Source organism: Mastigoproctus giganteus, chromosome 2 (assembly GCF_048544385.1).
Source record: "Mastigoproctus giganteus isolate SK-2022 chromosome 2, ASM4854438v1, whole genome shotgun sequence".
In the NCBI taxonomy this organism is placed as follows: domain Eukaryota; kingdom Metazoa; phylum Arthropoda; class Arachnida; order Uropygi; family Thelyphonidae; genus Mastigoproctus; species Mastigoproctus giganteus.
In genome coordinates this window covers 154,521,713-154,536,620 of record NC_143576.1, presented here as the reverse complement: position 1 = coordinate 154,536,620, position 14,908 = coordinate 154,521,713, and the positions used below count along the sequence as shown (strand labels likewise).

Sequence of the window (14,908 nt, the reverse complement as noted above, 5' to 3'; positions counted from 1 at the left end):
GTGGCGAAATGTGTTTCCCCCTCCATGAAATATTCAATCATAAAAAACATAAATAAATTTTTAGAAACTCATTACTCTGTATCTCACTTGTGTGTGCCGTGTTCTTTGTTTTAATTGCTTATCATTTTTACTGTTTTAAATTTTACAACAAAAAAAAAAAAGTCAATGAACAGAAATAAATTAGTATGTACATATTACAGTATGTATTAATTAAGCTATGCACAATAAGCATAAATTTATTTTTATTTTGTTAATTGGAAAATATTCTTCCGATTTTCACGTATCATTTAACTTTGTTAATTGGTAAGGTAATAAAGTTAAATTTGTGCTTTATATCTTTAAAGCGGAGATCCACTGTATTTTGTTGGGAGATCCCTGTGTTAGGTTCTGTGCTATTGAACTTGTGCTTGTTTGAGACCATAAAAAAATTGTGGCTTCGAAGCGTGCAGTTCGTGACTTTTAAAGGGAGCAGAAGGTACACGAAATCTAGGTACTGCAGAAGAGATTGTGCTTAGTAGCGATGAAGAAAATTAATTGAACGTACATTATCTGACATATAAGTATCACAATTTGTAAGGTAAGATGTTTGTTCAGTTATTACGATTTAATTCACTACTATTATAAAAATATTAATAATGAAATATTAAATAAATTATAATATAATTTAAATTAAATAATAAATATTAAAATATTAAGTTATTACTACCATAAAAATTAAGTTTCCGATAGTTATAACTTGACTTACGGAAATTTGACTTTACGTAAGTTTTTGCCGGCCAATGCACACTAAAAAAAAAAAAAAAAAAAAAAAATTGTGGAAACATATTTTGCATCCTGTAGGAATAAATGGAGGTATTGTGAAAATATCATAGTGTGAACCCAATAACACATTGGTTTTTGATAATTCGTTCCAAGACCTCGGAAGTTGAAATTTTCACCATACAGGCTGACTTCAATTAACGCGATTAATTCGTCCCGCGAGTGCATCACGCAAATCGGAAACATTAATCAAATATAAACTTTTAAAATACCTTTTAAATAACTTTTTAACTGTATACCATGTAAAAGATAATGAAAATAATTATGGAATTAAATGTTTATTGCATAAAACAGCGGTTCCCAAACTGCGGAATATTTTAAATTTGAGGGAAACACAGCAATACTCTACATCTCTCGGACACAGCGCGAACTACTAGTTCAAGGTAGTTCACAGTTTCAACATTTCTTATCAAGTTGTTTGGACCTATCGACTTAATAAACAGAACTGTTAGGTATTTCTTTTGGTCTAGGTGCACTGCAGAAAAATTACCGAGACACTAAGGGCGCTGTGAACCGAGAAAGTTTGGGAACCTCTGACATAAAATACACAATGAAGAAAATTTGTTACAGAAATATCTGAACAATGTTGACTTTCTCTTTTCATCAATCAATTTCCAATAGAAGACAACAATCTTCTCTAGGCCCTGGCGAAACAAATATCGCAGAGAACCTCAAATAAAAGGTTTGAGGTTCTCTGCAATACGAAAGATTTCATCTAGTTCTTTTACCGTTATCTCCTTTGTGGTAACATTTTCATCTGCCTCATTTAAAAATTAGAACTTTAAAATGAAAGTCTGTTGTTGTTGTTGTTATTTGGTTTTTAGGAGCATTAGCAACTAAGGCCATATTGCTCCGGGATATGCGGTGGTCATTTCCTGACCTTTCCGCATCCTCCGTATTTGGTGGTGACGGGCTCGAACCCCGGTCTTATCAAGAAGCGTGTGCTGTGCACTGCTGCTCCTCCCCACCTGGCTACGGAGGCGCCTCATGAAAGTCTGCATTGGCTTCATTAGTGGGAGACAAACAAGTAACACATCTTCTTCCGATGGTTGATGGAACACACTGAGGTGGGCAGCAGGCAACAGTTTGTTTATTGCCCGTCTGACGTGCAGTAAGCTTAACGAGCGATTCAAATCTTTTTTAATTATCACATAAAAAAAAAAAAAGATCGCATTACCTGGAAATTTGCATCGTTTAAAGTGAAAAGTGGTATAATTTTTTCAAATGGCGGTAACTGAAAAACGCGTTAATCGAACTCTCGTTATGTGAGGCCTGGCTGTATAACTAAGCTATTTATCTCTTTAAAAGGTCATTTTTATAATGGAAATTGCACTATACTTTCATCGTTATCATATGTTCCATTATAAGAATCAATTTTGAATGCCTTTGTGGCTTATTTCTAAAGCACATTTCTGGAGGTCACTACCATAAAACAATTTGCACTTTCCTGTTTATTGGGCTTTTCTGTTAGTGCAATCTATTATAAACAGGTAGTAAACACTATCTTATTGCAGTTGTGATAATGCTGATAACTGGAATTGTGTGGGTTTTTACGTTACAGTGTTATGGCAAAATGAGTTCCCCTTCTCTGAAATCTTCAATCGTATAAAAATCATAAATAAATTTTCAAAATCATCTCTTTATGAAATGATTGAAGGGAAGGGGACCAACAGAAAGTGCAAGTGCTGGCTGGCAGTGCTAGGAAACAAAACAAAATTGATTTAAAAATGAAGATGATTAATTAAGAATTACAAAGCAGGGCAAAGAATTATGAAGCAGGGCATCTGCCTAATTTTCCTAGATCTTGTGGTAGTAGCAAATCATGTTTACTATCATTTACCACACTGCCAACCTTTGTGTCATCTGCAAACTAGGACATTAAACCTAATATGCCTTAATCAATATCATTAATAAATACAGATATAAAATATCATTAAATAACAACTTACACAATCTTCAAGAATCTGTGAATAAATTACAATGGTCGTAGGCAATTTAGTAGAATGAGTTGTACAAAAACAAAAAGTAATGAAAGTTAGGAAGGGAACAAGGAAAATTCAGTGCTGAACTAAAACTTTGCTGATTGCAATAAAAATATATTAAATAAAAATTGTAAACAAGTTAGAAATTTTGTCTATCTATGAATAATCTTTAATGAAGATCGAAGAGTATACATGGCAATAACTAACAGAATAAGTAAAGCAGGAGATGTGGGAAGCTAGTTAAATTCACTGATAACAGAAATTATCGAGAAATTAGTACAAAATTAGCTATCCATACAGCTAATTTTGCCTCATGGCTAATACCTTAAACACTTGAAAAAAATTTTAGCTTACCAGCTCAAACTGAATATTTTATCCTATACAGATGAGAACTAGGTAAGAAACAAAGGAATTGATTAATATTGATTTCACTGAAATGAGTTTAAAGAAAATTAATGAAACTAATAGAAATTTAATTTAATGAAACTAATAGCTGTAAACAATGGCAAGATCACATTTACAAATGAGGAAATAACAAAAAAAAAAAAAAAAAAAAAAAAAAGATATTTGGAGTAAATAATACTCAATCAAATGTGTAACACTGGTATGAGTTTAGAAAAGATGGGCAAAGGGAGATTTTAATTCTCAGTCAAGCACACAAAAACTTTAAATTTCTGTGTGCATGGGAAAGTTTGAAAATCGGCAAAAAAAAAAATTGAAAATTGTTAATTTTTTGATGCTACCTGTATTTTTAATCTTTTTTGAACTGTGAAAAATCCATGTTCTATATTAAAAACATATATTTTTAATTAATTTTTGAAAATTAAGCCTCTTTAGACCTGTCAGGGAGCAAATTAAAATCTAAGAATGACACTTCAGTGAATGCTTTGATTAGATCCCAGCATGCCAATAACTGGAGCACTCACTGCACAATATGTGAAGCATGTGTCAGTTTGATTCCAGATTATTCAACAATGTCACAAAGACAGAAAGCATTACCAACTGGAGGAAAGCACATGACAGTAAAGAAAATCCTATCAATAACTGAACATGACATATGTCATGTCACATGTGCATAACTAAGTTTAATTTAATCATGAATTTTTCCTAATTGTGCAATAATTAACAGAAACTTCTGTTAAATATTTTCTGCATAATTTTATAATTTTCTGCAAAGAATTCAAAGAAAACATTTTCAAAAACAGCCGTTAGCAGTTTCAGCTGCATTAAAACATGTATTTCAGCAAACCCAAATTGCTGAAATATTGTTGGAGTCAAACTGACCACACACACAACTGATTCAAAGTTAAACAAAAATGAATGGTAATAGGCCCCTAGAGGCAGTCCAAAAGTAAAGTGAACTGGTGTCAAGCAAGCATTAGAATAAAATAATGCCTTACTTGTAGCTAGGACTAGAGATCTAACAGGAAATAGAACAGCACAGAGAAAAAAATGGTGAATGGACTTTTATCAGCCTTATGATAAAAAAAAAAAAAAAAAAGAACAAACTGTTGTAGAAAGATAGACTGCAGTATCCAAAGATGTGGGAAATAGAAGACAATACACATAGGCCAAATAAACATTAAAAAAAAGTGAAAAAAAATCATGCCACATAAAGATATAAAAAAAAAAAAAAAAAAATGCCTATTCTGTCCTTAGCAAAATTCAGCATAAGAAATATAAGGCTACTGGAATACAAAATAAATATTTTCTACATATTTGACTAAAGGGTGCCAAGGCAAATTACAAGAAATCTTTGGCAAAAGATGCAAAGAAAAACAGCAAAGAGTTCTTCACTTATGTAAACTCTAGAAGAAAGGGGATGAATCAGATTGGTCCACTTGATATCGATGGTTCAACTGTTGATGATCCTGCTCAGGTACTAACAAACTAAATGAATATTTTGCATCTACATTCACACATGAGTTATTCAGGGAGGGGAATGCCAGAGCTGTATTAAACTCCGGCATTAAGCTAGATAATCATGTAATAGCTAAGAGTAAAGTGGAGGAGAAATCAAAGACAAACATAAGAAAGGTACCACAGGTGGATGGAATCTATCCAGTTATATTAAAGGAGGCAGCAAAGTAAGTAAGCCAAACCCTTAGCCATAATTATGAGACCTTCCTTGGATTCGGGGGCAGTACCCACAGACTGGAGATGAGCAAATGTGACCCCAATCCACAAAGGGAGATACAGGTAATTACAGACCTATTAGTTTAACCTCTGTTCCAGGGAAATTAATGGAGGCACTGGTTAAAGAAGCATTGCAGGATCATCTACATAAGACTTCAGTTATAACTTGGACTCAGCATGGGTTTGTTAAGGGGAAGTCTTGTCTGACCAATTTTATTGGATTCTATGATGTAGTCACAAAGGAACTGGATGCAAAGAATAATTTTGATATCATATATTTGGATCTTAGAAAGGCTTTTGATACTGTTGCACATGGAAGACTGCTGCACAAATTGGAGCAGTGGCACTGGAGGCAAATTACTGCTATGGATAAAGGAATGGTTGAGTGGGAGAAGACAGAGGGTGGTAATCAATGGACACTACTCTTTATGAACTAATGTTATTAGTGTAGTCCCCAGGGTTCAGTGTTGGGTCCCTTGTTGTTTTCTGTATTCATTAATGATACTGACGATGGTATATCAGGTTTAATGCCCAAGTTTACAGATGATACGAAGGTTGGCAGGGTTGTTAATGACACTAATGACAGTACGCTGCTACAACAGAATCTAGAAAAGTTGAGCAGTGGGCTGAGAGGTGGAAACTGAAATTTAATATTGACAAATGTAAAGTACTGCATATGGGAAGCAGCAACCCCAGAGTAATGTATCAACTGTGTGGTACTACACTGACAGTGGTAGAGAGTGTAAAGGACATGGGGGTAATTGTATAGGCAGATATGAAGTTTTCTGAGCAGTGCAGATGGTCTGCAAGTGTAGCCCATTTTCTAGCAGGGATAAGGAGGTGATTATCTTCCTTGTATAAGGCAATGGTCAGGCCACACCTTGAGTACTGTATACAGGTCTGGAGGCCTCATTTTAAGAAGGATGTAGAGCTGTTGGAACAAGTACAGAGAAGGGCAACAAGATCAGTGAATGGAACAAAGGGTTGCTCTTATGAAGAAAGTCTTAAGTTTTGCAAATTACAGTGTCTGGAGACTAGGCACCTGCGAGGTGATCTAATTGAGGTGTATAAAGCCTTGAATGGCTTGAGCATGCTCAATGCTGATGGGATTCTTCCTCTTACTTATAATAAATCGCCTGAGAGGGCATAAATTCAAATTGAGGAAAGACAGTTGTAGGATAGATGTGCAGAAGTTTGCCTTTAGCCAGCAGGTGGTTGATTGCTGGAACAAAACTTCCATCTGTCGTTGTAGAAGTTAATAGCTTAAACAGATTCAAGGCAGAACTAGACAAACATTTGGAGCGAGTGGATGGATGAAATGGGAAGGGTGTGTGTGTTTTTTTGGCTGATGCTATATAAGCTTGCTTTCTTGCATCATATGCCCTTGCTAATGCTAAAGTCCAGAAAGACTGAATTGCACTATCAAACAGCATCCACTGTTATATTACTTGTTAAAAAACAACGGGTGTACAAGTAACTATCAAATAGCAACCTATTCACACAGTGCGTATAGCAGATTTGGATGATGAAAAACTGAGCAATAAGCATCCTACTACAGTTTCCATCACTGAAGCCAATTCTGTTCATAACTCTATGAACATTCATAGTATGACACTATGAATGTTCATAGAGCCCTCATCTCTATGTTTTAAGTAATTTCACTCTCCCTCTGTGGAGGGAGAGTGAAATTACATAAAACATTACTGTCTTACTAATAAAATTTTAACCTATGTTAAAAATTTATTAGTATGGCTTGAATGGTTCATTTTATAATATTTAAATTCTCCTTGTAGCATTTATCAAGTTAACTAAACAAGTCTTAACACAAAAGAAGTACAATCAAAAAGTATATAATGACAGCAATCTAAAAGCTAAATTTCTGAAGTGCTCACTGCACATTTTGTACTTACAACACTGATAATACTGTTTAACGATTCCTTTATAATATAATGCAAGATAATCTCATAGCAGTTGTGACAAAATATGATGTTATAATTATAATCAATAACAATAAGTGCTATTGGCACAGTTCTGATCAAAGTTAGCAAATTATATACAGCCACTCCCTGACTTATGTAACGGTTGAGTTCCTCAGAACTCTATGCAAGTTGGAATTTCCCTAAATGCTTATGCAGCACTTGCAAATTTGATTGAAGCAAAAACGAAATGTTTGATGAACATGTAAATAGAATTATTTATTCAATTTTTTTTTTTATCAGATGTGCAGGAAAAATTACAAAAATTTCAAAATTATAAAAAGAGACGAGACAGGCATAACGTCAGCAAGTTTTACCTTTCGAGCACCGTTGCCAGAACTAACTCTCCCGCTGATAAGCACACTGCTGCGGAAGTTGAGGGCTGTGGAGATTTAGAAGGGGTATTTTTCAACACATCACAATTTCTCTGCAGCTGCAGAATCGGCACTAGTGACTTTAATGTTTTGGAAACCAGCAACAATGCTTGAACCTATTAAACCACCCACTGCTTGCCATGAACTTGGTCTGGGGTTTGCCGTACTTATCCTTAATATCTTCATAAATACTTCTTGCTTTTGCTTGAATGGCCACTGGACTCAGAGGCAATTGCTTCTGATTTTCGATTCATATTATTAATAGCTTTTCCATCTTCAATATAGCACCTAAATGCTGTTTTGTGATTACTGTTGATCTTAAATGTGCTGATCCTTTAACATGTTCTTTTATACGCGCACTGTCCCTTAAAATAGTATTCACTGTTGAAGCAGCGAGAGCTAATTCCGTGCAATAGATGACAAACTTTGTCCTGCTTTGTAATTCTTAATTAATCATCTTCATTTCTAATTCAATTTTGTTTTGTTTCCTAGCACTGCCAGCACATTGCACTTTCCGCTGGTCCCTTTACCATTGTAATAAGTAAATAGGAATGAAGAGAAGATTCTGAAAATTTATTCATGTTTTTTTTATATGATTGAAGATTTCAGTGAAGGGGAACTCATTTCTCCATAATACTGTAATGTAAAAACCCACACAATTATAGTTATCAGTTTTACTGCAAATGCAATAAGATCGAGTTTACTACCAATTCATAATAGATTGCGCTAACAGAAAAGCCCGTTAAACAGGAAAGTGCAAATTATTTTTATTGTTTTATGGTAGTGACCTCCAGAAATGAGTTTTAGACAAATATCACAAAGGTGTTCAAAATTGATCCTTATAATGAAACATATGATAATGATGAAAATGTAGTGCAATTTCCATTATAAAAATGACCTTTTAGAGAGATAAATAGCTTAGTTATATAGCAAAAATTTGAACTTCCACGGTCTTGGAATGTATTACCAAAAAAAAAGCAATGTGTTATTGGGTTCACATTACGATATTTTCACGTTACCTCCATTTATTCCTACGGGATGCAAAACATATTTCCATGATTTTTTTAAAGTTTACACCGGCCGGCAAAAACTTACATAAAGTCAAATTTCTGTAAGTTGAGTATTACGTAAGCCAGGGAGTGGCTGCATCTGCTCTAAGCTTATTTGAATCCCACTTTTTCAAACTGAAGTCTATATAAATTTGGAGTACTTTTACAGTTATGTCTTGTATTTTTGCAGTAATTTAACAATGTGTGTAGATAAGAAAGCTATAAAAAAAGTTTATGACTGTGGTTTAAAAAAAAAAAAAAAAAAAAAACAGATACTAAAATCAATTAAAAACACCTTTACAATGTGCTGTACAGTGTATGCACAAATAAGTTAATTTCTCTGCCAAGTAAGTGTAAAAATATTAATACATATAAAAGTTACCTGAAATGAAGTGGGAATGCAGACGATATTCAAGCCCTCATCTTTAATTCTAGCAGCTAAAATATTGAGAATATTATTTTACACAAAACTCTGAACTCCATTGTTAAAAGTTTACACATAAGCCTTTCAAATTAGAGGTCTGCACATACCTGAGAATGGCCCAAGAACAACAAGAAAAAACTGATAAAATTCAAGCTCAGGCTGCATTTGGGCTTAATTAAATTATATTAATTAAATATCATAATTTGACTTTTTCTAGGTTTAAAATTGTAATGAGGCTTCCAAACCATCTACTAAAAACTCATTCATTCTTTATTGAAGGGTAGCCAATTAGTTACTTAACTGTTGAGAAATCAAGAGGATAAGTTCAGATATTCAGAAAGACTAGTCAGCCTTTCCATTGCTATCCACCAATGGAAATTTTAATACAGCATAATTTACTATTAGCATGATGAAACAAAATGTATACAGCATTAGGAAGGGGAGAAAAAAATTACCACTTTGTTCATCCATTCCTTCTAGTAATCTGTCTAATCCTTATTTAAATTTATTCAAACTAAACACTTCAACAACACTAGACAGATGTTCATTTCAGCAATCAATTAGTTTCTGATTGAAGACTAACTGCCATATATCTGTTCTGCAACCATCCATTTAAAAGTCAAATATATGTTCCTGTTTGTGTCATTCAAGGAGTAAGGATGTAACTAGCTAGTTTCTTTAACCCATTTAAAGCCTTAAACTCTTCAATTAGATCATTACATAGATAACTAGTTTCTAATAACTGCAATTTACAGAACCAAGTCTTGCTTGGTAAAAATAACTTTTTCAAAACCTGACCAACCTTCATGTTCTTCTCTGCACCTACTCCAACAGATCTACATGCTCCCTAAAATGAGGCTTCCAAATCCATATACAACCTATTGTTTTTTTATACAATGAGATAATTAGGACTTTGCTCCTCCTGGAAAAGTTTCTGTATATCACTGACAGAATCCTATAAGCTATCCAAGCAGCCTGGCTGCGCTGCTCAGAGAACTACATGTCAGACTTGTATAATTTTATACCCCACCCCAACATCTTTTCCCAGTTAATTATTGACTGTTTTGAATTTAGTGTGCTATTCAACATGCAGAATCATTCCTCTTCTATATCATTATTATAAATATCATGATAGTTCACTGGCAGTCCCAGAAAATCCCCATTATATTATATTTCTCAGGGTTTCCAAGTGACATAAAACCATCATGAAACTTCCAACCAGTCATATCTGTTATTTTAAGATTACTATTATCCAGATGTAGCACCAGATTTTCCAGCATTAAACCTCAGCTGCCATTTCTCACCTCATACAAATAATTTATCTAGGCTTTCCTTTGTTTTCTTGTACTCATTTCCTCTTTTCTCATATAGGAATATTTTTTTCTTTTTTGCCCTATGAAGTTCCCCAAGTACTAGCAGAAGAAACAAAATCATTTCAACATGTGCATGGGTCTTTCATTCTGTGCCCACTTGTAGTGTATATGTAGTGTGCATACTTCATGGCCATAATTTCAAAAAAGCAGACAACCAACTCACCAATACAGTGACCTCCTCTGAATGTGCTCATTACTTGTGTCTTAAGTTTAAACAAGTTTTTCAGTGAACTTCCTACTTCCTTAAAGAAAAATGTTTTGCACTTTTATTGAATCTTTCAGTGAATACTGCCAGCATCATCTGCTTTGAGGCCAGCACCAACTGTTTTCTTCTCCAAAATCTTAGTTTTTCTACAAGAAACTTCAGTGGCATCATCCCTGCTGTTGGTTATTTTTGAAACATCCAGGTCATTTCTGCATTAGGTTATTTTTAATTTTCCAATTTAAATTTGATTTTTCATAAAACTGTCTATTCTGCCCATCCCATTTCTGATTAAATTTTCATTAGCAGGAATTGTGTGGAGATGATCACTAAAACATTTCTTCCCAAGCATTCTTTTTCTCTTCAGCCTTCACAAGATAAGTACTTTGTTAGGGTAAATAACATAGGACTAGTCTTACAACCCAACCCTTTAGCAGATCCCTTGCTTGTTTCAGATACCAGTGCTTACTGGTTCTTGACAAGATGGGGACCCCAGTAGATGATTTTTTTTTTCCCCATCATATATTTTAACATATTCAATGAATTATCATTTAGCATTTTTTTTTTTTTTCTGTGCTTTTTCTTTTGCATGATTCCAAAAAATTAATTTCTGTTTCGACACAGTGCAGTGTTATGCGAGTGTATTGTAATCCATGGGTATTTATTCCCTTTGACTGCCTCAGCTTTGCAGAAGTAGCACATCCCAATTAATGCCATTAACCACCCTGTCCACTTTTGTATCAGCAAACTTGGACTTTAAATATGAAATACATCAATAATATTGGATGTAGGTATTTCAAAATTTTAAAAATTTTCCAGTGCAAGAGCTATAAATAAGTTAAGTTGTGAGAGTGCAAACTCTGTTCTGTTCCTGCAATCTAACAAACAGTAAAGCCATGGAAGAGAAAACTACTGCCAAACTATGATTGATTTAAAGTTTAGTTTAGAACAACAGTTGTCTGTTCGAAAGAAGGAAAAGTTTCTACGATTTAGTTATCTTACGATAACTGAAATGTTTAAAAGCATTAAAAAATCATTTTCACAAATAAAATGTTATTTATGCTTTATCAAGTTTTAAGTCAAATATGCAAACATTTACCTATAAAAATCATTTTAAATCTCAATGATTAGGAAAATATTATACTTTTTGTCTGTAAGTTATTCCAGTTACCTAAAATTGCTTCCTTTCTTTGGATAAGGATTTATACTTTATAATAATGAAGATGCCAGATTTGTTAAAACAGCATCATACATTATCAATCATACATTATTTAATATATATGTTAACTGCTTATTATGACTTGGATTTCTCAGAAGTTCTTAAGTTAATGAGGAAATTATTTCTAGCATCTTATACCTAAATGGGAATGTTAACATATATATTAGTGAATGTATACATCTACTTATATATTCCAGGAAGACAGAGATACTACTCCAAATTTCTGTTTAGTTAAATAGAATAAAAAAATAAATAATAAATAAAAAAATATATCGCATAGATCAGGATTAATGTAGAAAAAGATTAGGGTTTTTTTTTTTTTTTTTTAATACTGTCAGGTACTTAGTCTCCAAGTACATTAGTTATGATTGCTGCATTCCCTCACCAAGTAGAAAAAGCTTTGGGTTCAAGTCCTTTCACAAGACTCAAATGCAAGGCTGGGAGGAACTTATGGGTTTCTCTCCTACATTGTGGCTAAGTTAGTCATGTGATACTTAGTAATTTTAGTTGCTTTAGCATAAATTTAACCCCCCCCCCAAAAAAAAAAACACGCTGGACTGAATATAGTTAGGTTGAAAGAAATGTCAGGTTTCAGCCAGATATTGACAAACTGAATTCATCCTCAGGTTGAACTAGTCAAAAAATGTAAAATAGCCATAAGCAGGATAAAATACAAAAATATTGGTCTGGGCAGACCTCTATTTCAAATAGCCCATTTCATTATTAACATAACCTAATAATAATAATAATAATAGCTATGATATGTAAATAAAAATTTTACCTCCTTTGGTGCTACAAATGCCAGTGTATTATTACACAGCAAAATTCACAATTCAAAGCAAATACTGATAAAACAGAACTAAAAGAAGTAAGACTCAAAATAAGTAACCCATACTTTTGTTTTTCATGAGAAGACAGAAAAACATACATACATACATACATACATACATACATATATATATATTTTTTTTTTTTTTTTTTAAATTATTACAGTTTTATTAAACTGATCATTGATGACTATGCATGTTGTTTAATCATGACTGGCACCATGAAATGTATGTAGCTTGGACAGCACTTTATAACAAGATTGGACATAAAGGATGCAGCAGACTGGAAGGTTTAGTACATATCCCAAATCTGAATGCTACTGACCCATGGGAGCTAATGTAACAGCACAATTTCACTAGACAAAAGGATAAATTAAGCTAGTGCGTACCCCATTTTCTGTAATGCACTCAAGTCAGAAATGTGAACAAAATGTCATGTTTAAACATGCTGTATCATATTTTTCACATCTCTCTAGATGGATTCCAACTATAAGGGAGAAGAAACAAATTTTGTGCAGCTAGAGCACAAAAATGTGAAATTACTTATTTGTTATTGGCCACACATTTTGGTCTCTGATTTATCCTTTAAGGTTATCTTTTAGAGGAACTTATTGAATTACAGATCAGTTATTTTTATTTTATGAATCACTTATTTTTAGGCATGTTAGCACATACGAGTAAAATGCCTATTGTCTTCACCATGTCATTTCATCCATCTGCATATATGACACCGCCTCAGAGATGTTATATACGGATAATGTTATATGAATGGATTTTCATTAAATTTTTATATCTGGCTCTTTTAGAAAGATTTGTTGAGCCATCCCAAATTTCAATAAAATCAGACCAACAGAACTCCAAGAATTATTTATTATTTTTTGTCTGTCCATCTATAAAATTTGTAAATAACAAGAGGCAAATTTCAGATGTCTCCTACACAATCGGTGTGGGAGACAATGAAACTTTAACTTGGGAGGAGTCCGTGGGTATGGTCCTGAACGAGCTCTTTCCAGATGACTCGGAGGCAGAAAGTATTGAACAAAGGCAATTTATTGAAGAAAACCTAGGATATAAATCTAGTAAAGTTGAAGAATTGTTTACCTTGTTTGAGGTCGAGAATGCAGTAGAACTTGCGAGGGTGGGCATGTCACCGGGCCTTGATAAAATTGAAGTTGAGGTGATTAAACGTATCCTGAAATATATTTAACAATGTTTAGATGAGGGTGCCTTCCCGCTGGTCTGGAGAAGGTTGCAGATAAAATTATTAGTTAAAAGTACAGATAGGATGTTGAATGAGACCAGTGCATATCGCCCCATTACACTTCTTCCTGTCATGGCCAAAATATATGAACGGTTATGTATGAACCGATTTATGATTATATATAATAGTAAAGGCCTTGCATCACCAAAGCAATTTAGATTCAAAAAAAGTTTTTATAATGAAGATACAGCAAATAAATTAGTACAGACAGTTGAGTGTAGTGTTGAGCGTTGGTATATTTGTAGATATTAAAGGTGCCTTCGACAGATTGTGGTGGGAGGGTATCCTTAACAGAATAGGAAAGGTTGATTGTTCAATAAAATTATATTCTGTGTTTAGAAATTATTTTAAGGATAGAGAAGTTGTAATAAAAACCAAGTATAGTGAAATAAATAAGAAAATATATAGAGGTTGTCCTCGGGGCTCTGTGATAGGCCCCTCCGCATGGAATATTGTATTCAATTAATTTTTGAATAAAGATATCCTGGATGTTGAAATGATTGATCTTGTGATGTTAATAAAGGGAAATACAAGATCTCAGATAGAAAATAAGGCAGAAGATGCCTTGAGAGAGTTGGAAGTATGGTCAAAGAGATAGAAGTTGCAGATCTCAAGAGCAAAAAAAAAAAAACTGTACAGATGTTACTTAAAGGTAAGTTAAGCATGAACCGTGCCCCTACTGTGAGGCTTCTGGGTGATGCGGTTCGATATGTAAGAGTAACTAAATATTTGGGATTAAAAATAGAAGAAAAGTTGTTTTTCACGGAGCATGTTAGATACCTAAAAGAAAAAACTGGAATATTGTATGCCAAGCTCCGGAGGGTGGTGCGTGCTGACTGGGGAATTAAAGGAAAGGCCTTGAACTTGTTGTATGAATGTTTGTTCTTGCCTATTGTCACGTACGCTTCCGGAGCTTGGGTACATAGAGTGCCTATGGTAGCAATACAAAAATATTTAATTAATGCTCAGAGATTCGCTCTGTTAGAAATTACTCGAGCATGTCGAACTGTCTCCTCAGAGGCCTTATAGGTGGTCTCTAGCAGGGTCCCTATCCAGTCAATGGTATTGTTGTCGGAATTACTTTATTATACAAAAAGGAATATTAGAGAAACTTATATGGGTATTACTTCCTGCCCAGATGTGACCAAGGAATATTCAAAATTAGATTTAAAGGAAGAAAAGAAAAGAATATTAGGAGAAATATTAGTAAAATGGCAGGAAAGTTGGGATACGACCGAAAAAGGTCGGCAAACGTATGATTTTATT

The 14,908-nt window shown here is 33.7% G+C and overlaps 1 protein-coding gene across 1 annotated transcript in view; it reads right to left on the bottom strand.

Moving 5' to 3' along the window:
* Positions 1-14,908, bottom strand: part of Rpi (Ribose-5-phosphate isomerase) — a 59,410-nt gene that overhangs the window by 34,129 nt on the left and 10,373 nt on the right. Inside the window, exon 3 of the mRNA XM_090368728.1 lies at positions 8,719-8,774. Within this exon, the coding sequence (XP_090224854.1) occupies positions 8,719-8,774 (56 nt within the window). The remainder of the gene's footprint in view (positions 1-8,718; positions 8,775-14,908) is intronic.